The sequence below is a fragment of the Accipiter gentilis genome, chromosome 5, assembly GCF_929443795.1.
Source record: "Accipiter gentilis chromosome 5, bAccGen1.1, whole genome shotgun sequence".
Classification (NCBI taxonomy): domain Eukaryota; kingdom Metazoa; phylum Chordata; class Aves; order Accipitriformes; family Accipitridae; genus Astur; species Astur gentilis.
The window spans coordinates 22,297,665-22,325,521 of record NC_064884.1 but is presented as its reverse complement, the minus strand read 5'-3'; the positions used below and the strand labels follow the sequence as shown (position 1 = coordinate 22,325,521).

Here is a 27,857-nt window from a genome sequence, read left to right as displayed (position 1 = left end):
CCTCAAAATATGCATATACTTCTTCAACAGAATTGTATTTCAGAGTAACCACGCCTCCTGATTATAATAACTCTTACTGCAAAGGCACAATGTAGCACTGAACGTACACACTGCAGCTTCAAGAATTTCAGTAGCAGTGAACTTCACACATAAACATTAAGTATAATACATCATAGCAAAATAATAGTATTAGAAAATAACATTATTGTTCCAATGTGTGGAGAATGTACTGCAAGGCAATAGGGTTTTAAGAAAAAAACAGGCTCAAGTCACAAACCTCAAAATTACAACCCTTTTGATTAAAGCTATTCAAAATAAAAACTAAAATGTATACATATTTTAAAAACTGAGCAGAAAAGCTAAGGACAGATCTATCTGTGAAAACAGCATGCTCTTCCAAATATCTTCAAAGCAAATTTTAATTACCTTCTGCACTTACAAAACATTGTAGACTGGCAGAAAGGCAATGTATATGTTTGTGAACCAGGCCATGCAAAGGTTGCTTGAGTCTTTCCATTCGTCCTGTCCCTACTTCTCAGAAGAGAACAACTGCTTTTCAGCTCTGTCTGTGCCTATCATCATTTTCTGCCTGAGGCACTAAAATAAATTCAGGTCCCCCTTCTTTAAAGGTCAAAAAAATTTAAACACAATTGTTCTTACTTGCTTATTTATTTGGTAAAGAGTTAAGAGTGAGATGAGCCACACAGCATTCATGTTTCTGTTTCTCTCATGACTGAATGGTAGGCCCCTTCTGCTAACACCATTTTCTTTCCAACAAGCACACAATATTTAGCAGGTCAGATTTCATTTTCCTGCCTAAATAAAAATCTTCTAGCATACTAAGGAAGACCCATATTCTGATACAAAAGCTCTTCCAACTTGATTTTACTAAATGATTGTGTGATGCTTAAATGGGATTTAGATAATCAAAGGATTACTGTTTTGATACTGCAAAGCAGCAAAATGGCATTTTGATGGTGGTCTGAAAGCTCCCAGTTGCTGGTCAAAGCAATAAGCGTTCTAAACTGCATCATAAATAGAACTGAAAAATGCATGATGTTTCAAGCATACCTGCTTTGGGCTAGTTACCTGGGTGCTAGGTATTGATTGACAAGCACAAAATGAAAGCTCTTGGATTTTAGCCTTTTGACTGCTAGTGCTTTTTTCCTCCACTCTCCATATAATACTGGCAAACAATTGTCAGTCTTTACAACATTCTGATGTCACTATTACTTAGTGTACACTAGCAGTAATTCTCTGACGACTTGACACTAACAAGAATAGTTCCAGAAATAGATGAAGCTTCAACTAATACTTTTTCTATTTGTTTGCTTAATATATAAAACATCCCCACTATTCCTTGAATACAGTGCTTAATAGATATATTATACTCAAGTAGTATAGACTATATATAGATTACTGCATAATTGTATAAATATATATTTATGTGTATATACACATTTACATAAAAATGTGTTTGCATAAAACACTACAACTTTTAACACAACACATTGAATGTTGAATCCACTGCCAGGAAGACTCCCTGTGTACGCATCACGTTACAAATGAACATGCCCAGTTTAAGCCAGAGCTGCCATATATCAGAACTACAGCCTAAGTATCTTTCATATGGGACTACCACTGAGCTTACCTGCAGAGAAATACACTTTATCTGCACTTTCACAGCATGTCTGCACTTACCACTACTCAAATATAGGAGGGAAGGAAAGAGTTACCTGTACTCTATTGACTTGTTGACTTTGTCAAATGCAGCTTAACCTCAGTGTAGTTCAGCCATAACGTTCAATACATTATTGACTGTAATTGTAGTCATTCCATGCTCCCAAAAAGGCGGTTTATGTAACATCACAGGTAGCAGAACATTCTCCCTGACAAAAGTCTAGCCATTTTAACCTAGATTACTATGTGAGTTTTTTAAAGCCTGAATATTTTTTACTTTATGAATACATATGTGTCTTTGCAGAGGCCACAGACAAACAGTTATCTTGCTTTTTTAGTCGCATCAGGAATATGGAATTGTCTTATATTTAAAAAAGAGCTTTTGAAAGTACCTTAGACAAACAAAATATATGGGACATCCCAGAGAGCACATACAGCAATAGCACCCAGACGGAAAATAGTTACACATACTCGCTGCTTAAATGCAGATCTACAGCATGCACTAAAGGTAACTTCTGCCCATAATAGACCAGTGTCATTATTCAGAAGCCTTTAAGAAAATCTCTACGTTCATGTTCCTGAAATTTTTACTTCTCCCCTAAACTACACCCATTCATCTCTTTAAAGATCTTGCCACCTCTATAAGCCTCACCTCTGCAACCTGCAAGTCATTTCTCATGTTTTCCTGAACAGACTTCTGTACCAAGGGAAGGTGGCTATTAGCAGATCACAAATATCACTTCATAAGTATTCACTGAGGTTTCAAACATCTTCTACTGTTACAAGCTGGAGAAACTTAAAACTTTTTTCCCTGTGTCTTTCAGTGAGATAAAGGTATTATTAAGATACCTTTTTTTAGAATCTAAAGGAAGAATTGTGCACCCAAAAAGCTCATTCATTTTTCCCTTAATAAACTAGTTGGTCTAATAAATGATCTCATCCCTGCCTGTAAGCTTCATATTGCTCATCCTTAAGTATGAGACCAATGTACTACAATATCAAAGACTGTCTTAGACCAAACTGCTTTGGCGTTGGATTTGGGGAGCTTTCAGACTACAAAGGACATTCATTTAACTGGATGTAGAATAATGAACTGAATCATAATCCAAGTTTCCCAAAGTTCCAGTATTAGTAACATAGACTTAACTTCTCAATTACTTCTAAGACCTAAAGCTGGAGACTCTGGGATGATATCTTAAAGCAAGATCTCTGTCTGACCTGCACAGGACCAATTATACATTAAGAATCTGATGTGTTACAGTGGAAGGTTATTTCTGTTAGCTATATTTGTTTAGGTTGTGTTTTCACTTAAGACTAAGCAGTAAAATTCTACAGTTCTATTAAGCACTGGCCAATCATTATTTTACTTAGACTGTTATTTAAGAAAGGATGTGCCCTTGACTGGCAATCTTCAATGCAAGGCACACAAGAAACAGAAAGAGTAAAGGGAAGAGGAAAGAGGAAACAGGAAGATAAAAAAGGGGGGGGGGGGGGGGGGAGAAAAAGTGACAGTGAGAGAAAGACAAAGAGAAGGCAAGAGAAGGTGAAAGAAGGGAGCTTTGTCCTTGTAAACAGAACGAGGAAAGCTCCTGATCTTGGAGAAGGAGGAAAGTACTTATCTCCAAGTATATGGTCAATTTTTACATTTGAGGGGCTTGGTAACACAGGTGACTAAAACTGCCTCAGTCAAGAGACCAAAAGATGTTCAGAAGTGGAAGCTTCATGAAAAAATTACTCAGAGCTGTGTAACTTACTTCCTCCTCCTCATTCGCTGTTGATACCACAATCCAAAGAAGCTCTTAAACTTGCATGACAGTATCTTGACAAAATGCTGTGGCTTATATCGGACAGAGTTCAGCAGAACAGAAAGCCTGAAATCAGGCCCATAGTTACAGTGTTTTTCCTTATAGCATCATCTGGGCAAATCTTCCCTAATTCACTACCTAATCTGCAGGGAAGTCAACGTAACATCCTAGTTCCTTCTACCGTCTCCCTGTTTCACACTGTCTGGTTTTCAAGGAATGAAGTATCTGGCCTAGTGAACATTCTGGACTTAAAGTAAGATTTAGGGTTTCCCATACCTCATCTTTGAATATATAATATAGGATTTATATACCAAATAATTTTCAAGTTTATTTCAGATAGCAGAAAAGGGGAGAAGGGCACCATGGGAAAAAAGACACAGAAAATTACGGCAATATAAAAAGATGCAAGCAGCATTTGCTTTTCATGTTTTAGTATGAGAAAATAAGTTGCAAAGCCAAAATCTGCATAGCTTTTTAGAAATTAAAACACAAGTCAAAGGATTAAGGATAAAATCCTCTTGAGTTTGTGATTTCCAATGTGAGCACAACACACAGAAACACAGACTGTCTTCCCTTGTTACTTCCTTCATGCCAAACACCAAAACAGCATTAGTGGAGCAGTGTTTGGAGGACTCCAAGACCATTACTGTTGCATCTAAGCCTGAATCTTTCTTCTCTGCAAAAGAAAACCATACTTGCTTCAAAATTCTAAGCCTAACTAAATTTATATGTAAGCTAAAGCTTCTCTCATTCAAGAAAAGAGACCACGTCAGTAAATAGTAAATCAAGTATCCCCAATTGCTCATTACGCCCACTAGCACCTAGATTTAAAAAACCAAAATATAAAAAACCCAAATCTTTACTGTGGCTCTTTCACCTGTTTAAAAAGGATTAAAATCTAATTAAAGGCTTTAAAAATAACAAGTAGCAGGAGTTCATCTGACCTTAATGAAACTACTTTAAGATGTTCATAGAATCCTCTGCTCATCAGGTAACTTCATATATGTTCCACATGCTACAGAGACTTTAAGGAAAGGCTCCACAAACCTGCCTCTCCCAGTTCTCAAGCCCTTTCTCAAACCTCTACATGCCAGAAATTTAAGCATGCTGAAAAGGCATTAAATTGTGCTGGTCCACTGGCCACATGTACCAAAAGAACCGTCCACAGTGGTCATGATCTCAACATTTAACTCCAGGTCATGCATAACTGCAATTCATATACTCAAAAGGATAAAAGGACTTCCCAATAACAGTTGTTTGTCATGTCTGATGATATTGAGGCAAAGAACCTTCTGTTGGCTTAGCTTTACATAGAAAGTACAAGAAAATCTCAAAGGACAACAGCTACATTACATTTTGTTTATTGAAGTTCAGTGACAAGATAGCCAAGTTCCTTTCAAATAAAACTACACAAATCTAGTGAAGCATGAACCACACCTATTCTCTGAAGGTAATGGAGATCACAGCTGCTCGTTTCACAACAAGACTCAGATTTTGTCATGCTAGACAAATGCAATCTCTTTTTTCATTCTGTACACAACATTTCTGGTTCACAACACAAAATCACGTTTTCAAAAATTCTGATCATATCCTGTGCCCTTGGAGACTTGAGAAAAGAACTGAACGCTTTCCCACTTTTCCCCAAAAAGCTTCACAACACATGTGGCAACCTAACCTTTGTTAAAAATCACAGTCTCTACAAGGAACCTATCAGATCTTAAACACCCCCACTGCCAGCCCCCAAAACTATTAAGGGAAGATTCCACTGGGAGAGGAGGGGAAAAAAATATGGGAATAGCCATGAAAAGTTGTCTACTGGTGATGTGTGTTCTAGTACATTTGGTTTATATCCCAGTTCTTGCAAATTTGGATGCCTTAAGGCTGGTCTAGTAATAATAATGCAGAAAATCTCAATGAATTTGAAGACATCATCATTTAGCATTAGGTACTATCTTTGCTTTATAAATACAGAAGCCAAGTTCCAGATACAATTCTGATTTCTTTGGCTAATTTATTTTTCAGAAAGATAGAAATTAAAGTAGTTGGAAAAAAATTAATCCATAAACTTCCCACAGCAACGTTTGAAAGTCTTCTCTTTCTGCCATCCTGAGTTCCTAGGCATGTGGTTCTCACTATATCAAAGCTGCCATCTTCTCATCGTCTCTTCCCTGGCACTGTAACCCTACAGCGTATGCAATATTTTACAGACCTCAATTTCTTAATGTGCATGCAGAATTGTCTGCATTATCTAGATCAGATGAAATTAAATTATTACAAGATGAAAACTATCATTTTGACACTGTTCCACTATGAGAAGAACAAGGGTTTCCTGCTCTTATCTCCCCTTAGGTTTACAAAAAAGTCACAATCATACTTATTTCCTGAATTCAACCTACATGCATTTCAAAATGACAGCTAGAAATATGCTTTCCCCTCCTTTCATAATAGCAATCTTTAACTAATATCACTGAACCATAGCTACAGCTGCAAGTAGTATTACTGATGCAATTTCTTTACAGAAAAGCTGAGCTATAAAGCAAATTAAAACCATGTCTAACTCTCAGTGAATATAGCTGTGTAATAAAGTGGCTACAGAAGACATTGGTAGTTGGCTTCTATTAACAGTTTTACCACTGAAAACTTTAGTTCTAGCTCTTTGTATGTCATATAAACTTTTGTTTGCTTGCAGTACTTGTGCCAAGATACAGACAAAATACAGACAACCTGTAGTACTCCAAAATGACAGCACTAAAGAAAACAAGCAAGATTTGAGTTTAAAAAAGTATGTCTCAGCTTCTGGCTTGGTTCAGTTCTGGTTATTTCAACTTCAGTCTTAGCAATACTACAAGCATTGCTCACTTTCTAAGACTTCAGTTACTGTCACCTTGACCAAGTGGTACATGATTTGTGAATTTCATCACTCTTCCACATCTAATAAGGCTTCTTTGCTGAAACTGTATAGCTTCAGTACAGAGAATGTATCCATATTTGCCCAAAATTATTTAAATCCATGTTTTCAATCTCCTAGGACACCGGCCCAAATCCCAAACTAGTTGAGAAGGAGAGGGAGGGAGTAGGTATTTTTACTTTTCTTACTCAACCTGTTCTCCTGTGAATTCTTGAATATTAATTTGGTCCAGAGAACAAAAGGAACATGATTTTTCAGCCATGGAGACTATCTTAGTCTAGTCTTTCAACATGAGAGGTATATTCTAACTTCACCAATATTTTTCTCATTGCTATTCTTTCTTTGGCCTTCTATCTATACAGTATTGGTCTCAATTACTAATAATATAATCTACTATTCACTTTTATTAGTTCTTTCCTCATCACCTGCCCTTTTTTTCTTAACAGTGTCAGGGTATCAGACAAGAAAGTGAAATGCCTAAATTGGGGACAGTTAATCCCTCTCTTTAGGTAAGAGCAAGTCTCCTTCAAAAATCAGAGCACCTCAGACTCTGAAATGCTGTATGAAACAAAATAACCATATTAATGATTGATAGAAAGAGTATCTCCCTAATCAAGCTGCATGCCTAATATTAACTGGTATAGATACTTCCCCCAGGACTTTATGTCTCAGTGGCTTGGCTTTCTGTGCTAACTTCCTTTTTTTAGTTATGCTTCTGAAATACCTCACTGAGTTGTCAGAGAAATCCAACTTCAAGAAACTTCATAAGAGAGAGCAGCAATCCTCTCAAAACTTTCTTGATTCTTTACAAATATGAAAATCCTTAAGTGATATGGGGGGCTATTGTGTAACTCTACATATTTTAGAGCAGAAAGACACCAAAGCTCTCTTAGTGAAATGTTGATTTTGGAATTTATATCTAAACTTCTGATAGAAGTCTGCCCAGGCAGAAAAAAGAAAGGGAAGGGACCAGATCTTGGTATTTTTATTTACAAATTCTATGCAGCACTCAGAGACAGCAAAATAAAGAATTTTATTTGTTCATACCAAATTTTGCTGTTAAGAGTTTAATTCTACAGACAATGTAATCTATTGTACATCATTTCAACTAAATGAAAAAAATTCTTATTTTGAGGAAGCCAAATCACAGTAATTTCATCATCATGGTGAAAAGTTTTACTGCCATTCAAGAAACATCAGAACAGTTAGTTACCCTGAAGATGCTGCTTTGAAAAAGAGTATTTCTACACTTAAAAGTAGCATAAAATAATACTTAACTGCACTTGAACTAAACAGTTACGTAAACCACAATTGCTTATCATTTGGAAGCAAGTCTACACACAAAACTGAATACAACATTTTTCCCGTTGTGATAGGGAACAGTTAATCACAGATTACAGGACAAACAGGGATAACAGAGAGCATCCATTTATAATGGAGGTTGATTTTGGATCCAAGCTTGTTTTATCTGGCATATCAGCAATACTACAGGAAACCACACTCAGATTAGAATGCATGAGGTTGAAAGATTCACAACGTTATCAGATTTCCCATGCTGCATGGTGTTGCACTGGGTAGCATCTTAAGACTGGTAACAAAATCCAGATGCAAACCTAGGACATTATTTTTTAAGCTTTCTTTAAATTTATAACTTCCTGTTTATGTTGTTCAAGTATCAAATTTGCAAGAGTTTGTTAGCAAAGACCAAAAAACGTACTGTGACCTGATTTAGAAGGCCACTAAACTTCTACATCCTTTACACGTTACTTGTCCTTGTAGGGTCTGACTCTACAAACACAAAACATTCCACTAATAACAATAACTGGATATTTTTCAAAAATCCCACACTGATCACGTAAGCATTTGTAGAATAAGAACACTGAAAGTGTAGCAGTCTTAAGTAAAGGACAGTATCTCTAACTATTTACACAGCACTTTCTACGGCCAGCGTCACCATCCTCTCCACACCACTGAGGACTGCCTTAATACAAACATCACATTTTAAAAACACATACTTGCCATGTTGCTATTTTTCTAGTCAACTGATACATGTAGGGGGCTAATCATCCATATTCACAAACACTGCAATAACAGGATATATTTGAAATATACATGTAATATATGAAATATATCTGTACATGATGGCATGCATTGCTTAAAAAGTATCAGCCAGAAGAGTTTCCTGGAATATTGTGCTGGAACACTCACACCTGGGAAGGAAACCTGACCCTAGCCTCTCTGTTTGGGTCACTATTATTCAAGCAGATCAATTACAGATTTTAAAGAAAACAAATAATCCTGCATCACACATTTCAAATAATTGAATACAACAATAGACCATCCAGTGCCAGAGAGCACCTGTCTTCAGAAGTGTTGCTATTTGTCAAAAGTACATTCTGGACAACAGTGCCTCTTTCTTTGCAAAAAAAACATAAGAACTGTCACTTTTTCTGAAGAAGACAGAGGTTGGCACACAAACGGATGTCCTCCGACAACAACATATTTCCAAGAGAACACTACTTCTGTTTCTGGGCCTACTGAAATAATCCCCTTGAGCCTTTTTTTATCAGGCTGACGACTGAACCACCAAAAAAGTATTCAAGGTGTGTGCAGCTCATCTTTTTCTTTCAGCTCTTGTACCAAGTAAACTGTCAGATCCAAGGATAAGTTCTTCTGCGGGCAAAAGTCATGCACCTACTAGATTTAATAATGTTAATAGAATAATAAAATTAATTCAGTATTGCATTATACATCCACTATATCAAAAGCACAATGCACTTCTCTAAATAGCAGTGTACATTTATGAATGTGGAAAGAACAGTTTAGCTCACCTTCCAAGTACACATCCAGTCTAGATAAGATACAAGTAATTTCCATTTAATGGAAGTTATGCAGAGACATTGCATAAAGAGGATGGAAGAATAATAATAATATTGGAACACAAAAGGCTTCTTAGAAGGGTGGGAAATATGACCTGTCTAGAATGTTCTTAAAAATACTATTTAAAAAAGCAAAGTACATCAGAATAGCTACAATCTCCTTATTTGTTTCTCCTTACAGTACATCAGCCTGTACTGCCATAGCTAAGCCATGTCTAGCAGCCAATCTGTCTGCTTTAAACCACATGGTCTGTATCTCAGGCCTATATCCATAGTCTAATATTAAAAATAGATTCACTCAAAACTGCTCCCAAAACCTGAAAGTCTTAGATAACTAATTCAGCTGGACTTTTAATGCAGCTAAGTAATATGCAGTAATTCTAAACATTATATATGTTGCATCTTAGGTAGAGTGACATACATTGTGATGAAACCAAAGTCCTCTACTACGTGTATAGTACAGCACACTGAGGACAAAGATTGCGTTAAGAATATGGAAGAAAATTTTAGTAAGATATAACGTCCACTAATAATAACTAGAGTTAAAATTTCAGGGTTAGTTTTAGAACAAAGCTGCAAAGATATTCAGGAAGAAAACAGCTTGTGTGTGTTCACTAATTTAAATAAATAAATAAATAAATCCAAACAAATACTCACTTTTTTTTTTTCATGCTAATTATATCTCCTAGTGGAAACTAAGGCTGAGAAGCATCATATCTTAAAATCTCTTTAGGTCCAATAAGCCTAAATACACTCTTGCACATTAAATCCACCTTAAAATCTAAAATAAGATGCCAGATACAATAAGCTTTGCTAATAAAAATGAATCTAAATTCTTTTAGAATAAGCTTCTAAGACCTTGAGCTTACTTCTTAAGACACTTTATCCAATTAAGGCTGAATCCCTTGCTGAAGTGTCTTTGCATAGGTAAAAATTACAAGAATTATTTGTGCATAAAGAATTATATTTGAAATTACCACTGGTCAAGTTTTTCATAAAACTTCCATACGCTCGTAAGTGCACATGTAGGAGCGATTAATGTTCATGAAACGGAAGAGTGGGATTCTATAAGTACTATCTGATGACATGCCAATCAATATTTTGATCCTCACAGATTTAGAACAGCTGTTTCTTCAGTCCAGCTGATACAGTGAAAATATCTCAGCTTGGACACAGAAAAGTTTAATTCCTAAGAGAATAGATTACTATGGATCTGTGTATGTAATTTTAAAGAACTTCCCTTTGCATGCCATTTCCATAATTAGTTTATCTTAAAAGCTAATTGTTTTTGTGAACTATTTGCTATAAAGTCAAGGGAGCTGATACAAAGTTAGAAACAAAGCCTCATTTAAACAGGAAACAATGCTAAATGCTTAGTAGCTCTCTGTAGCGACTCACTCCCTAGTTTTCAAGTATAGCTAATGCTTCAGTTTAACTATTCATTCGGACAGCTCTGGGACCCTCTGGCTCCTCTTGGTTCTTCCACTCATTGTAGAAATAAATGGCTCACACACACATATGTTCAGCAGAACATTAAGACAGAACAAAACATTGTGTTCTGGGTTGTATGCTCCCTTTATAAGGACTGGGAATGAAATTCCTGCCACGAGGAAGTCAGTGAGAATTTCACCATAACTTCAAACAAACCTATCTTTCACATTAAAATGAGTACACATCACATGATATTAGGTATTTTACTCAGATATTTCAACTAACAGTCATAAAGGAAAACCAGGTAGTGAATGAGAGAAAATTACTTCCTTGGACTCTGTGTGGATTTGGTTTAGCAGGGAATACACAAGTTCTGTTTCACTTCTAGAAAATAATTGTACAGAAAGTGTCATACTGTAGAAAAATGCTACATTTTTTAACTAATTCCAGAAGTGATTTAAAGGTCTGGTGTGCAGAATATAATGGCTTTTAAACACAAAATTTAATAATTACTCGAGTTTGTAAAACAGATTGAGCAGAGTAATTTCATCTCATTCTGGATTGTCTTAATAATGTTGACTCACTTTGAAACTAAATGTTATATTACAGAGGTACTTAGATCAATTAATGGGTTAATTCATCAACAGATTTTCAATTAATTGGAAATACTTATTTTCATACCATGAAGCCAAAACTCCTTCTAATTCCTAGAAACAACTCTATTCTATGGGACAAGACAAGTCTAAAACAGTGCCCTTCACACATCATGTTCAAAGTCATGCACCTGAGCAGTACAAATTCTCCTCCAGTCACATTTGACCTTGGGTGTCTGTCAAGTAATCTTAGGCACACACCACTCAGCCACTCAGCTTCTTTTGCACAAAACTGATATCCCATACAACAGTTACTGGGAAGAAAACTCTCTGTTGTCATAGCAGCAACATATAAACATAAATAAAGACTGGTAATAACAGAGGAAGAGAGGCAGTTGTTACAGTCCACATTATGCATGTTATAGTAGGAGTTGTTTTCACTTTGCATTTACCAACAAGCTAGGGCAACAACTTATATCAAAACTGTTTAAGTCTTACTTTTCCTAACTTACTCAAACTGCCTGTGCAGTTGAATTCTCTGTGCTGTCATTCTTCATGTTTCCAGGCATAAGTCTTCCTATGAAAATATTTACAACTAAAATGAAGGAAAAGTGAGACAATGAACATTTCTTGCATGAGAAATGTGCAACTGGTTTGTTTCACAAATGCACAGAACTGACGTAGGAGATTAAAAGCAGATTCTATATTCGAGCTACAACAGATTTCACCATTTTTGAAGCAGACTGCCTACAAATTATCCCATCTTCCATAGAGATGGAGAGATTCACATTGAAAGTGGTGGTCTATAAATGATCATCTGTAGAACTGGAATTCCTGAGGACTTATAGAGGCTTACGGTTAGATAAGGCAGAACACTTGCTACTTATTGGATCTTTAGTAACTGAGCCTTAAGAAACTGGCTGCACCCTGTTCAACTGAATGTTGCGTTCTCTCATGTTAATTGAAGGAAACAGGCTCTGCAGACCACTACTAGTATTGCAACAAATTACTGAATAGCTTTCAATATAACTAATGTTCATAGCTATCAATTCAATTTAAGACTAATTCCATCCCAGCCAGGCATATAGCTTGTCAAGACCTTTGTGAATTCTTCCATAAATGGACTTCTTTTTTCTATGATACCATAGTTTAAGATACTTGGGCATATTCTCAAATGCTCTTCTATCGCCCTTATCAATATGCCTTATACAAATACTTCGAAGGCTTATCCATATAATATACAAAAGCCACTCTGGCTCTTGCCAGCGCAACATATTTATCCTTGCATTCACTAATTCTGTTGTTTATCACATCTATGACTGTGTTCAGTTCTAAAACTATAGTTACAAGTTCACTGTGTGAGGCCTTTTTAAATATTAGGATCATATTTGCGAGCTTCCATTTCCCCTCCAATGAGGCTGTTCATATAACCTGTTCAACAATCAGTTATATAATGTCATTACTCTATCAGCACTTTCACACCAAGTTCTTTACATCCTTCCATAAATCTCAGATTCAAATACCTATTTCCCCTAGAGCTACTGAGCTGATACCACTCATCAGCCTTAACCAAACTATATGTAAGCTGATGCCACAAACATTTTCATGCCAACAACAAATCCTATACCCAGAGTTGATAACTTAATAAATCAGCATTTCTATCCTCCTGTATCTGCTGTTTGGATCAAAACCCTCAGGGCATTAGCTTCTGTGTCCTCTGTAATGCTAAACACAATCAGAAATTGTGTTTATTTATCTGTATAAATTACTGTATATCTCTTATTAGTTGCTTATCAACACAATTTGTCTCTTGAACTACTTTATACATGTGATCCAGCAGCGTATCACCTTCTGTATATATGGCACTTCTATTTTAAACCTGAGGAGCCTGTAATACAGAGACAAGGCTTAATATCAGCAAAGGTTAATTCCTGAAGCAAAAAGCTTGGTTTATTAGCAGTCATCTCACAGAATACCTAACTATTTTTATTTTCATTCTTACAGACATAAATAGCCTTCTCTCTCAAACTTTTCCCCTCAAAAAGTACCTTACATTCCTCAAGCAATGTTTTTAAGATGAGCACTGTCATACTGTAAATGTATCAGTAAGCCATGTGTTCAAATTAAAAGCCACAAATGACTAAAATCAACAACAGATTTTGTATAGATAATGAAAAACATAGAAGCACTGTTCAAAGAACTATACACACAGTTTTACTCTGTCCAAAGTAACATACTAAACCAAGCACTGATCTCTCTCTTACTAGTGCCATACATGTAATTTTACTATTTTGAGTTATATTACAGGACTTAACCAAGATGAAAAGACAACACATGAAGGCAAAAAGCAGACCAGCAAAACAAGTAGTTGCATAAGAACCTATCACTACCTCTGAATCACATAAGTTTTAAATGGATATTTTGGGACAAATAGCTATTGTAAGTGGAAGCTAAGTACTAAGCTGTACGAACAGCCACAGATGTGTTACTATCATGAAGAACCAATACCTTAGAACACAGCTGCATCAGTTGATCCCTTTTATGTATTATCATCTAAAGAAGACAGCCAGAAGTGAAATAATTAGAGCAACAATACTGACCAAAGGATAAGGTGTATCTTCAATGAATAAACAAATGACTTAGTGTAAAAACTTCAGTTCCACTTTATTCTTCTGGGACAGTGTCTTATTTCCCCAAGAACTGACTCAAACTCATGATGATGACGACGACTGTGGCTGTTATTATTGTTGTTGTCTTTCATATCACTTTTCTATGTCGCAGAAGTTCTTTCACCAATTAAACTATGAGCTTCAAAGCCACTTTAAATAACTCCTACCAATATGGCAAGCAGGCTCAGTGTATTTTCCCCTCTAGTTAACAAGCTATTAAGTTGATACGAGCATTTAACTATTAATTTTGCTGGAAAATTACTACCTTATTCTCCATGTCAAAGCTGCAGCTGGGTGAGGAAAGCGAAGCTGCACGCATAATCAATGATTACAGGGTATGCATGTAAAAGCTTCCCACCTACTCTGAATTTAGAAAATATTTGTCATATTTACTATATAGCCATACCAAAAGTGACTGGGAGGGAGCACCACACTTACGCAGACCCTAAACCCACACAACACACAACCTTACTACAATAGAACTAATTTAGAAGGCTGTGCCCAGCTGTAAAAAGACAACGTGCTTAAGAGAAGAATTCAGTGTGCATATTACAAATATATTTTTCAGTTAAACGTGTGGGGTTTTTTCCCATGGTAAAGAACACATTTTTGTGTGAGGGCTCATTCTTCTTTAAAAAGGAATGATGAATAGAAAATATTCTCCAATTATACCAAAATAAAAAGCTGATGAGAAACATGCTCTGTTTTATGCCATGTACTGCATATGGGAATTCTTATATTCACAATTGGGGAGTTTCCACAATTGTTGTAAAAGGTGATTAAAAAATTATCCACAGGGATGATATGGTCCCAAGAATTTATTTTTTCAGGTAACATTAACAAACTCAGTATTGTCTTTGACAGCTCAGGGTTAAACACATGAAACGTACTTCTCACGCTCTGCAATCATCTTTTTGTTGACACTACAAAAAATGCATGCATAATTCACACAACTAAATCAGATGTGCAACTGCATCACACTCAAATCACCAGCTCTGGGATTTGCAAAAACATACATGTTCTATTCCTGGTGGTTTCAAATATCAGATTCAAAAGCCCTGTATGTTTTATTTATGTTACTTTGCATTCTTTAAAAGGCATGGATTTCTTCTTCTTTCATAGAGCTCTCTGGCTTTTAGAGAAATCCAGACTACTCATATTCCCTACAATCACAGACGAGTTTAGAAAATGCACAAAATACTTATCACTGTGACATAGTATTTGATCGTACATATTTAGAAACACAGTAATATGTACAAATAATGCTATTTATTTATTCCTTCTTCCAGCCTAAAAGTTATTCAGCAACAGATGTACAGCAGTAGTTCTGCATTCTTAGTGCAGGATATACTCCAGGAAAGTTAATATATAATGCATTTCGGTATAATAGAGATTATCCAGATATTTCTGTGGAACAGGATTACAGGCTGTTGAGAAGCTAGCATGAACAGGGGAATACATTGCCATGTTCAGCATCTTCCATCAAAACCTAAAGGTAGCTTGAGTGAAAGCAGCATCTAAAATTCTCAGGGTTCATCTGAGGAGCTGGTGTATATGTAGAAAACCAAATTAAATCTTAACTCAACTCTCACTGGAAGTGTGCAGAAAAACAGTGCTTCTGATTTCTTTTTCTTGCACCTCTAAGTCCTCCTTTGCCAGACCCCAGCTTTGCTCCACTTTCCCGTAGCAGGGGGAAATAAATACTATGTTTAGAGCAATTTTCCAAACTTTTCTGATGAATTCTTCTTCTTTCTAAACGGCTTCAAAGACTGCCCCCACTCATTGGGGTAGGTGAAGAATGGCAAGATATAGTCATTTGCCATTAAAAAAAAAATTATATAGCTATAAAAATATTTTTTTTTAATCTTATTTTGTTCACTTTTTGGTAATTTTCTTTTTTATAACATCTTAAATCCATGAATTATGACAGTAGTAGATACACATGTCAGTTGGGACAGAACAAGGCGTTGTGATGGTATTTGGATAATCCACTCTGCAGGAATGTTCATTATTATTGCTGAGGTTTCACAAGAGTTCCCTGGCATAATACTGCTACAGCTGCTTTACAGCCTAATGTTATTACAAGGTCTGATTCAAAGATAATGTCTGCTAGAGGAATCTGGCAGGAAGCAGAGTCCTAGGAAAATCCTTGTGATAGTAAGGTATAACTAATGGAGACTGAACTGCTGAAAAAATTTGAGGGTAGTAACAGTTATTTGTTTTGAGTTTTACAAGAATCCTGAGATCTCTCTGTTACTTCTCAGAACAAAAATCACACAAATTCAAGTTCCTTTTTCTGGAAAACTTATCATTTTTCTAATCAAAATAAATCATTAAAAAAATTTTAAAAAGAAGAAGGGTCAAATCTCTACCTTATCCATGGTACAGAAGCGGTCCAACACAATTGTGTTAGAAAATGGCCTGCCATTTTCTTCAGTACCTCTCTTATCTGCATTTTCAGATTGAGGAAAACATCAAGTCTGTGGAAAAGCAGGAACTAGGAATTGGCTATCAACTACAGTAGATGTTACAAAAGAATAAATAACATGCAGTCATCCAGTCATCAGCATGAGCCAGCTCATGAACTAGCTTTACTGGCAAACACCAAAGAATTCCTCTTCTTGTTTCAAATACATGGATGGAGTCAATATAAAGTTTAGCAAACATGACATATTTGGGTGTATTTTACTTCTGCAAGCAAGACTTGGTCTGTATTAGTGTGGGTGAGTTGTTAGCGTGTGACATATAAGCTCTCAGATATTCTAGACAGAACCCTCATTCAGGAGAAAAACATCCAGTAATTAACAGCTTATTATCCAAGAAAACATTTGGGAAAGAAAATGAGATAATCAGGTATGCACGCTGGTTCACATTTACATGTATTTGTGTCCCATCACCATTCCTGACCTACAAGTGTAAGGAGCCTGGACTTCAGGAGAAAAAAAGGAGGCATGGGGCAACCCTGCACCAGGAATCCATGCTGCCTCTTATTCCAAAATACTATACTCTCCAAAAACTGTCAGTCCAAGTAGCTGGATAAGAATTAGAACATGTGTGGGTGGATTCCTTCCTCCAGCCTGAATTAATTAAAAATGATTGTTTGCTGTATTATTTTAAAGCAGATTTTTGGAAAAGGTTAAAGAACCACTGTTCTGACTTTATTATTTCAAGCCTAATAAGAAAGACTCTTGTAAAAAACTTGTAGGAGGAAAAATTAATAATGAGTTTAAACATAAAGTGCATCTTACGTTTTTATTTTTTGCTTGGAGAAATTCACACATTCTTGTACAGGACCTACCTCATTCAGTTTGGCTGTGGTTATTTCAAGTTAAAGCATGTACACAAAAAACACACAAATTCATGTCTGCAGTCAGTCTCGGCAAGTCTACCTATTTCTAATACCTTACGTTGGCCCTTAATTACTACGTTTTCCTTTCTCACATTCTAAACCTGAAACACATATTAATACCCTCTGCTTTCACTTTCTCAACCAGTTATTAAACTGTAAGAAAATAATATGGACAACAACTTTGAAGTAAAAAGTTAGCAGCCATCGCAACATATTTTTGAGATCAGCATCTCCCAAAATTTTGGGGCTGCTTAATCCCTACTGATCAGGCAGCACTAAATACTCCCAAGAGAGTTTCTAGAAGTGATCAATATCGGTCTTGTATAAATACATTTAAAACAAACAAACAAAAATCCTAATTTCCAGATCACCAAAAGTTTATCTGCAAAAACATTTAGTAGCAGATAGAATTAATGTAAAAAGGGTATACATAGAACATACTATACAGCAGTAAACCTTGAGTGACCAAGGCTTGTTACCTGTTACAAAATCCTGAAATTGGATTAAGGAACTCTTTTTTTTTTTTTTTTTTTTTTTTAAATTATACACAGAATTTTACACATTGTAATACACCTGCCCTCCATAACAGACATATTTTCCTTCACATTCTTGAAGATAGAGCCCTATATATGTTGACCAACCAGACTGAATGTATTAGATAATGGCTAAATTCCACCTTTCCTCTAACGGAAGAGAAAGTACTTTGGCACTCTTTCTCCCAAATAGCCATTGATTTTCAGTGATTATCTTAAAGATTTCTACATTGCTTTCACATTTAGTTGATATTGGACAATAGCTTCAAAATTTATTTAGGTGAGAACAAGCTGATAAACAGACGAATCACTAAGCCTTGTTCTCGCAGGAAAGTAGAATGCAAATTTACCAACATTATTCTTTCCAATACCAACTAAATAATTTACAAGCACCATTCTCCAAATAAAGTCAGCATAATGTTTTGAATGGTTAAATGCCATCAGCCATGATGCAAATGCTCTCTACAGCAAGATTACACCTGGGGCAGGTTGGTCATTTTTGAAGACTGACCTTACTCTAAAGAGGTCCCTATAAAGAAATAGGAGACTTGACTTTTGCTTTAACAGATTTAAAATTAATTTAAAAAATTAATAACAGATTAAAAAAGCATCTGGTGTTTTTTTCTCCAGAAATAAACAATCTAAGTCCACACAACATTCTTCAATCTTAATATGTGAAATATTAAAATTCTGTCCCATTATCCTTCTCTCTTTTCAGAGTACAATGTACAATATGCATACATGTACGTATGTGGGAAGGAATCCTGTAACTCCTTATTTCCATGAGATAACACAAAGATAACAGTTTTGAACTCTGAAAACTTGTTTAAAAAACCTACGCTTACAGACTTAAAAGTACTGACCAACATGCCACCATCCATTGCCTAAAAGAATGCCACCAGTCATATTCTGCTAACACTAGGCTGACATTCACCCCTCAATTCTCTTTCGAGTGAGAAATTTCACTTTGACTTTATAAGCACCCTATATACTTCACCTCTTGGAGTCAACTTACACTTCCAATTTGTGAGATGCTAAGAAACACCCGTACTCCATGAGTTATCTCCACTGATGTCAGCAGCTGACACCACAGAACAGGTTACTGTGCAGTGTATGTTCCTTAGCCCTGTCCCTACTACTCACGCCTTTCACAGATACATAGCTTCAGTACCCTCCCATGATAGATACTTACAACTTTTATTAAAAGGATGAATTCTTCAAGATCAAAAGCAAGTTTTTTTATTCCTTTCTAAACTACTATTTTGTTGCTCTCACATTCCACAGGAAAGAGGATGAACCAAGGTTCAAGATTCAAAAGGAACATTATATAGCACTTCAGTAAGTTTGCCTTAACCGCAAGTTTTGCATACCATTAAGAAACAGTTATAGAATGCACATGCCTTTCTGGTTCTGATTCTTCCATTTTATGAGAAATTCTACACGACTACTTAGTGTTCAAACAACAGAAGAACAAACAACATGTGTAGCTGAAAAAAAAAAAATTAAATTAACTCCAGGTTTCTGACCACAGTAAATCTTCTACCAACTTAAAAATAAAAATAGAATAAAAAAAACCAAAACAAAACCAACAGAATTACAGACTGTTCTCATCTTTGAGGTGCAAAATGTTCTTGAACTGTTCTGTTCTAAAAAACAACATGGGAATTCATTGTGATGTCTCAAATACTGTTTTTCAAAGCATTGCAGCTCTGTTACATAATTTTCTCCACAGACATCCAACTGGTGCTAACAATTAGAGAGCAATACTTACCATCCAACATTATGGTTATTACCAAATAACTATTAAGTGGAAAAACAAAAGTTGTAAGTCTAAGGTATAAACCATGGGTCTAGTAACATTCTTGTATATTTTAAAAATCCCCCAGGACTTCAATGAAGTCAGACTTTCAAACTTTTTGCATTAGATTGGAGTTCATTACCTCTTTGCCAGGGCAACACAGTGATATCTACATAGTGCTAGCACCTCCTAGCAGCTGTAACAGAACTTCGAAAGAAATTTAGAAGAGAGTAAATGGCTTAAAAATTTGGCAGGCCAGCACTTGAATTCAACTGTGAGGTTTAGAAGGTCCCCTCATCACATTATTAACATTTAATTAAAAGTCCTAGTGTGCCTCACTGAATTACCAGAACTCAGTTATAACATAATACCAGCGATGCAGCAGATGAATGCCCAAGACACCCACTTCTAATTTAAAAGGAAAATAATGATCATATACTTTCACTGCAGAGGTTAAAAAACCCAAGATACTGCATCAAGAAAAGGACATTCTCCAGAAGGGGGGGGGGGGGGGGAGGGAGATTATTAAAAGAAATGCCAAACCAGTATTTTTCTAGCTCACAAATTAATTAGCTGGCAGGGGGAAAAAAGAAAAAGGAAAAAAAAAAGCAAGAGGAAAATGCATGGTGTACTATACCTTAAATTGTCTACTTTTAAAATCTCAGTCTTCAATGTTTACCAATAAGTCATCATCTAAACACAGTCTAATTCTGGATGTGTTTTTATCTACAGAGATACTTGATTAACTGTCGTTTATCCTCACACAGTAAAATTAGTATTAAGGAGTCAGCTGCTTGAGACACTTTTTTCACAAAATGACAGTGCATCATGTTTTCCAAAGTAAACCCTAAACATTCCTAATCCAAAGTGTTCAGCCTATAGTGTGACATCAAGGTCAAACAGAAGCTAGCTGTTATTCCAGGGGCTTTAATTTTATTTTAACACACCCATGGTATCTCCTTACTGAATTCTTTTTAGCAAGGCCAAAAATGTAAAGAGCAGCAAATGCAGGCACCAGAAGGAATACTGTGAGCTGAAGAATGGTTTTAAGGATTTCCTATGAGAGCTGATAAATTTAATAAAGTTTGTTTCTCCCACACCTCTACATCCCCCCTTTTGATCCTTCCACATAACACTAACTGAAAAAGCAAACAAACAAAAAAACCCTTACTGTCAACACACCTAAACACTGCATAATGGAAGGTGATTGCACGTGTAAGACATTGACTACTCGTGCAGGGTACGATTGATTCTGTTCCCACTCCAGTCGTGGCTAGTTTTTAGCACCAAGAAAAGCTTTGTTACTGGGTAAGTGCATCAAATTGTCACCTTAAGTAAAAGCAGCCCGAGCAGCCCGCACTTGTTTCAATACAGCCTACCAAGCGTCCCCTAATCACAGAGATGCCAACAGACGGGCACAACACGGGGAGAGAGAGGGCTGCCAACAGATCAGCCTGTAAAGACTACGTAAGGCCGCTTCGGGGACCAGGACACGTCGTCCCGTCGTCCCTAGACTATAGTAACAGTAGGCGCGACTTGCCCCTCCGTGTTCAGTCACAGCGCAGCTCACCTGCCACGCTCTGAACCGCGACGCTGCCTCTTAAATCAGAGCCTGCGTGCGAGGGTTAACGGGGAAGAGCGAGCGGCAGACAGGGAGTAACGGGGCCGCGGTGCAGCTCCCCGCCCGGTTCCCCGCCGCACCTCGGCGAGGTGGAAGGCCGCGGCCCCCACCACGGGTTGCGCTCCCGGCGCCACGGCAGCCCTCCTCGGCCCGGCCGGGGTACCAGCGGCGGTGCCCCGGCAGCGTCCCGCCGCCGAGTCCCCTCCATAGGCTGGGGGTTACTTGTCACGCTCGGCGCCTGTCCCCCCGACCCTCCCGTCACCACAAGGACTCCGGAGCCGGTGGCGGGGCCGCCTCCCCCTCCACGTCCTCCCCGGCCCCGGCCGGGGCGAGTGAGGCACGGGCTCCCCGCTCCCCGTACCTCTCTGTGGCGGCGGCGGCGGCGGCGGCGGCTGGCCTCGGCTGCCGAGCGCCGCCAGCAGCAAGAGGAGCGGCAAACCTTCCCGTGCCATGGCTCCTCAGCAGCCGAGCTGCTGGCTCGTCCGGCCCGGGGCCAGCCAGGAGAGTGAGCCGCCGCCGCCCCAGAGAGGAGAGAAGACCCCGCTGCCCCGGGCAGGGAGCAGGACACACCCCTGCCCCGCCCCGCCGCTCTCCGCCCCGCCGCGCCAGGCCCCGTCCCCGAGGGCCGCCGAGGCGGCAGAGCGAGGGGGCCGCTGGGCCCCCAGGGGCAGTAAAGCCGGGAGCTACGGCGGAAGGAGGGGACAGAGGCTGCCGCAGGCTCCCCGCGGCGCTTACGGCGGCCGGGCGCGCACCGGGAGGCCGCCGAGGCCCGCCTTTCGGGAGCGGCCAGGTAGGGCCGGGAGAGGTAAACGCCCGCCTCTCGGCGCCCGCCGCACGAGGCGGGCGGCACGTGCCCCGCTAACGGCCGCGGCCACCGGGGCGCCGCCAGCAGGGCCGGCGTCCGGGGATCGGAAAACTACGGGGAGCCTCCCTGGAAATTGTCTTAACAGTTTGAAAACGGGACGTTCATCAGGTTATCCGAGAGAGAGAGAGAGAGAAAAAAGCCTGTACTGCGGGTCGAGGCGGGGGTGGGAAGCTTTCCGGGTAGGCATTCCGCACGCTAGAATTGCAACCAAGCCAAACGCATTTTTCCTGCTGTGTCTGGGAGTAGTATGTCAGTGCTAGCCGCATATGACAGGAAAAAATCCATGTTACTGCGGAGAGGAAGAAATAACGTTGCATTAAAATAAAATGCCGATTAAAATCTATTGCATAGTTTTCCTAAAGAAAAAAAAATACTTTAAAAAAGTCAATAAAAGCGATTTTGGTAATGGGAGGAAGTGAACAGCAAGGTTTCCAACCTTCATATAAGCATACTGAAAAAGTACACGATAGCTGGGCTGAACTTACAGTGTATCTGCACAAAGGCACAAAAATCAGATTGTGCTGGCAGCCCATTTCCAACCTGCGGGGTCACCCCTGCACCTTCACAGATCTTGTAACACCCTGCTTCAAACTGAACATTCTTTGTATTTCACAAAGAGATTAAGCAATTAACTGTGTTTCCCAACATAAATGCTTCAGTATGTACGCGCACAAACTCATCCTGACTTGCTGGTCAACCTTGGGCAAGGCTAGGGGTAAGTACGCACAAGCCTGAGTTTGATACATTGTCTATTTTAGCTCTCAAACCACTGCATTTTTCTGTTGGTGAATTTGTTTGTTACTCCAAACCCAAATTCAAGGAAGGTGGCATTTTGCATATAATAGGCTGTTACATCCAGCAACATAGCCTGCTTGTTTCTGTCACTGTCATCCCGCCCTGAGTGGACTCGGTCTTTCTCTTCGCAGTGACTGCTCACTTCTGAGGTTTCACCCCAGATGGCCTGGGCTCGGCTGCTGGGATTCCTCTTACCAGATGCCCATTGCTTCCGCAGCCACCTCGAAACTGCTCCCCCAGTACAGGGCGGCAACAATAATGCTCTTGTACGCCTCAGCCATTTGTCACTCATAAGTCAAAGGAAAATAGTCCAGTCCTCTTGCCAAGAGATGATGTAGTGCATTTCTCACTGGGAAACCCAAGTTCAAGGTTCATCTTGATGGTTTTCATCTTGTCAACTCTTTGCTTTGTTGTGGAAGTACGCATAGTCAGTGAGCTGTGAGGGACCCAGAGGGAGACAGTATTTATGATGCTTACCCACGGTTTTGTCACTGTCACTGTTTAGTCCGTAAAGTGTTTCCATACAAGAAGCAACGGTCGCTAATTTCTCCCAGCTGCTTCTCCCTCTGCAATTCCCTTCATGCAAAAATTTTGACTGTGAGGAATTGTGCATATATGCAGGAGGCATAAGCTAGTGAATTGTTAAGTACATCAAACAAAGTAAAACCGCTTCGCCCCAAGTATATGCCTGTAACTTGGAGAATTCAGTGCCAATTTTATAGGTAGGGATTTGACTACATCTACACCGGTTTGATTCTAAAAACACATTTATTGGCTGAATTAGGTGAAGCGCAGTGGCAGCTGCTGCGTAAAAGCCATACTAGCATGAGTTGCGTACTCCCCCAGCTGGAGAAATTCTTTCCAGGGCTCCCAGACCTGCAAGCGCTACAGATGAATTTGAAGTCATACTCCAGAAGCAGACTGTAGAAACTGAAAGCGAGACCTGAAGGTGGGATCCTCTGCTGCTTTATGTAAAGAAGGTCTCATCAAATCTTAGGTAGTAGGCTCAGATATGGATTCATCACTTAGCAGGGCTGAAACGGGTTATAGTTTTGACTGTATGTTCAAAACTATCTTAAACAACCTTTTTATTTCTATCCAAAGATGAGTCAAATTCACTCCTCAGTGCTGTTTTTTTCTGTGTACCAGCCTTTCTTGCCTTTCCAGCTTCTCAGGTTGCTGTTAGTTTCAAAAACAAAAGCTAGTACTTTTTCAGTGCCTGTCCCAATATGTTTTCCTGTTTTTAGGCATCTGCAAAATACCTCCATGACCTCCATGACTTGTGAATTAAGATCAACAGCAGATTGGTTGTAGGGGTCCCTACTTCCCCACATATCAGTATTACACCAATATTAAACCCAGCATATGTTATTTACCTGCCCTTTTCTTTGAATCAACTTTTCCTGCCGTTGAGCCTGTGTGGTCTTTAATGTGAGATGGCGTTGTAAGAACTCAGCCTAGTTTCAGTTCAGCTGCACTGTTGTCATACCAGGTACCTAATCACCAGTCAGAGCCAACACTGACGTCTGTAACTGTACACCAGAGCTATAAACTTTAATAGTCTGGGGACACAGAGAGGCAAGATATGCCAGGATAACCTACGGACTGATTAAATCAACAACATCTTTCACATCTGAACCACAGGAAATAATTTCATACTATAAAATGCTGAGCTGTTTCAAGAAGCAGCAAGAGGGGGCTGCTCTGAAAGGGGAAGCAAGTTGGAAGATGAAGACAACACCAACATAGTCAGGGCAGTGTCCTCACCTACAGGGCTCGATCCCACAGTACCCGAATGCAGGAAGAGCAGGTCTGGGGATAATAACCAGGATCAACCAAGAGTCCAGATCTCCAGAGAGGTTCATAGTGAGGAGACAAATCTGAGGTCAAGCCGGGAAGTCAGGTCTGCAAATCAGGGTCTGGGTCAGTGAGGTGCAAAGCGAGGCACAGGCGTAGCTGCAATGTAGTGCAGGCAGAGACTGAGGGCAAGGGCTTGAGCTTAAATGCAGCACCCACTCCTTAAGTGGAGGGAGGCACCAACAAGGTTTCTTCTCCAAGCTCTTCCTCGCACATCAAATGTGTCACCACTGCCTGACAATGTTACATGGCTGTGCCAGGTCAGATGTGGTCTCGAGCACAGGCAGACAAACCCATAGGAGTGGGGAGAAGAGGCTGCAGAGCCTGTAGGTGCACTCGAGGGCCATGGACACGCTGGACAAAATGGATATAGATATGAAGTTTTTTAGCTATAGCACTGGCTAAAGGGGCAATAATGATAGCGTGTACTGATGTGAGAACTGCTGGGCTGAAAGAAGGATGTGAGTAGAATCAGGTAAGGACTTATCTGGGAACCAATATCACTTAATATTTTCAAGACCTTTGCATAAAAATGAGAGGGTTTTTTTAATGAGTTTTGCAGATAAAGTAAGATTGGGGAAGACCAATCTATATGTCATAAATTTATACATTTATGCATACATACATACATCGTGAATTTATGCAATTTTTATTCTCAGTGACTGAAGTATAGAAAATTAGAAGATACTAAATACTACAAAATTCAGGGTCATGCACATAAGGACTAACAGTAACAGTTTCTTGTGAGAATTAACAATAGAGAATATAACCTGAAACTCCTGGGTGGAAGTCAGTGAGTCACACAGCATTTTGGAGTCACCAGAGTGATGCAGCTATGAAATAAGCAAGTAGTGCCTAGGATCAGAAAAAATATTTCCAGTGAAGGTATGAAAATTAATACTGCATCCCACCTAGGATATCACAGGGAATTGTGATCACCCATGTTCAACAATTAATTCAGACTTAAACAGAGCAGAGGCCTCCAGGGAATGGAGACCTTATCTGAGACACATAGATTAGAAAGGTTTGATTTGTTTAACCTAGGAAAATAAGATGTGAGACACTGCTAAGCATATCGGGGCTGTTAATGGATGGAATTGTCACAAAAGGAAATGAGCATAAGCAAGATAAAAATAAGTATAGGCTGGAGAACTGGAAGATGGTTTCTAATTATTAGGTGTGGAAACAGCCTTCTCTTAGGAGTGCAGAGGGAGAAAATTTAATTGATTTTAAAGTAGGGCTTGGCAGATTTATGAAAGAAGTTCCATCACTTGCCTACAAAAGGCAGGAGGAATGGATTTGATGACCTGTGCAACCCTGTCCTATGTTCTTAAGAGGACTGCAATCAAAGGATAAAGCAAAGAGAGAAGAATCAGATACAGCACTTGGGATGAGTTGAAATGTGTGAATCACAACAATCAAAGAATTAACCCATTTTAGGGGCAAGGTGAGACATGATCTGTGATTTGGACCCCAGCCAGGAGGAACCGGAAATGTCCTCATGCCAGGGTTGTGTTCATCCAAAGTAGATATTACGGAAGGGGCTGGCAAAAGACAAGATAAAGAAAGACAATGGATAAAGAAATGAGATAATGAGATATGTGACTGGGAATCAATATCAAACCAGGGAACAGAATTCAAGATCAAAACAGACAAAGGAGACATGAAAAAAAGGAAGAATCTAACACTGATAGAAAGCCATTCTTGAGAGGCCCTCTGTTGCCGAGGTCACTGAGTATTGTCTGTTTAAAGGCTGATGTGCTAGCAGATGTAGATAACTGCAGGTCAGGAAGTAATCCTGTAAAATTTAAGGGGCAAAGAAAGGAAAAATAATTAAAAGAACAAGGGGAGAATAGGATAGACCTGGGCCTAGGTAATAAAAAGAGGGTAAATATGATAATTTAATAGGAAAGGCTATGAAGAGAAGGATGACAATAGCAGTCACTGCATCCTGAAGAGGCTGGAGTCAAGAGCAGAGTTGTTACAGTTTGATGAGCTACAAATGGCATCAGGATGGAGCTCATATTTTGTTTCAAACCCTCCATTTTGCCTTGCTCACCACCCCTGTAATTAGTCAGACTATAAATCTCATGCACCCAACTCACCTACTGCCATTATTTTTTATTAACTCTTACAAAAATAAATGCTAATCTGTTAATACCTCGCTATTGGTACTTATGCATAAGGAACAGATAGGAGTCATGGTCTTGCCTGATACTGGATTCTGTGTGCCATTTGTAAGCGCCACTCATTTCTTGTCTTGACTTCTAATAACTTCCTTTTAAGCCATTGTCCTTTCTGACTATGCTGCTATTTTAAGTGGCTTTTGTTCTAATTTTGGTCCTGTGAGAAAGAAACAATTTGGAGAGGAATGGCAATGACATTTAGCTAAGAATATGAAGCAGAAAGCAAATAGAGTTGCTCAGTCCATTATTAATTTTTACAACCAAAGCCTTTATATACTCTCCATAAATAATATACCTGTTGCAAAGCATTTTGTGGCTCTATTTTCAGAGAATCGGATTGCTGCCAAAAAAGACTTACTGATTTTAATAGCTACTCATTACAAAAAAAACTAGAACTTACTCTGAAATGACACATAATCCTTTCAGTTTTAGAATGCATTTAAAAATAGTCTCTATCATTCATTTATTTAGGAGGTCTGTTGCATGTGAGAAACTGCCAAAATTGTTAGAACCGATTAATAAGAAGAGTTAACATCTACTAATTTTGCCCTGAACTATAACTTTGCCTCTCATGGAATGGAGATGAGGATTGTTTAGCTGAATCATCAGTGTGGGTTTTATGTTTCCCTGCCAGCCATTAATGAATTGTAAAAAGTAAAAATTAAATAATAATAATAAAACAGAAGATTAAACCAATTCTGTAGAATTATATTGACTTGCCTTCCTAAAAATGGATATTACTGAAAAACTTGTAGACGGGGAGAGAAACAGATGGACGATATCTAACAAATAAAATTTCCAGATACTGCCCCATCTGTTTTCTTCTACACATTTCAGCTATAAGCTTTTTAGCATTATAGGGTTGCTTAGGTGATATTCCTCTTTGCA

At 38.6% G+C, this 27,857-nt stretch overlaps 1 protein-coding gene across 4 annotated transcripts in view; it reads right to left on the bottom strand.

Annotated features, from left to right (window-relative positions):
• LAMA2 (laminin subunit alpha 2) overlaps nt 1-21,758 on the bottom strand; it is a 383,544-nt gene extending 361,786 nt beyond the window's left edge. For all 4 annotated transcript variants that reach the window (XM_049800395.1, XM_049800397.1, XM_049800396.1 and 1 more), the window contains exon 1: nt 21,628-21,758. In XM_049800395.1, the coding sequence (XP_049656352.1) occupies nt 21,628-21,718 (91 nt within the window). In that variant the 5' untranslated portion in view covers nt 21,719-21,758. The remainder of the gene's footprint in view (nt 1-21,627) is intronic.
• Nucleotides 21,759-27,857: the final 6,099 nt, after the last annotated feature.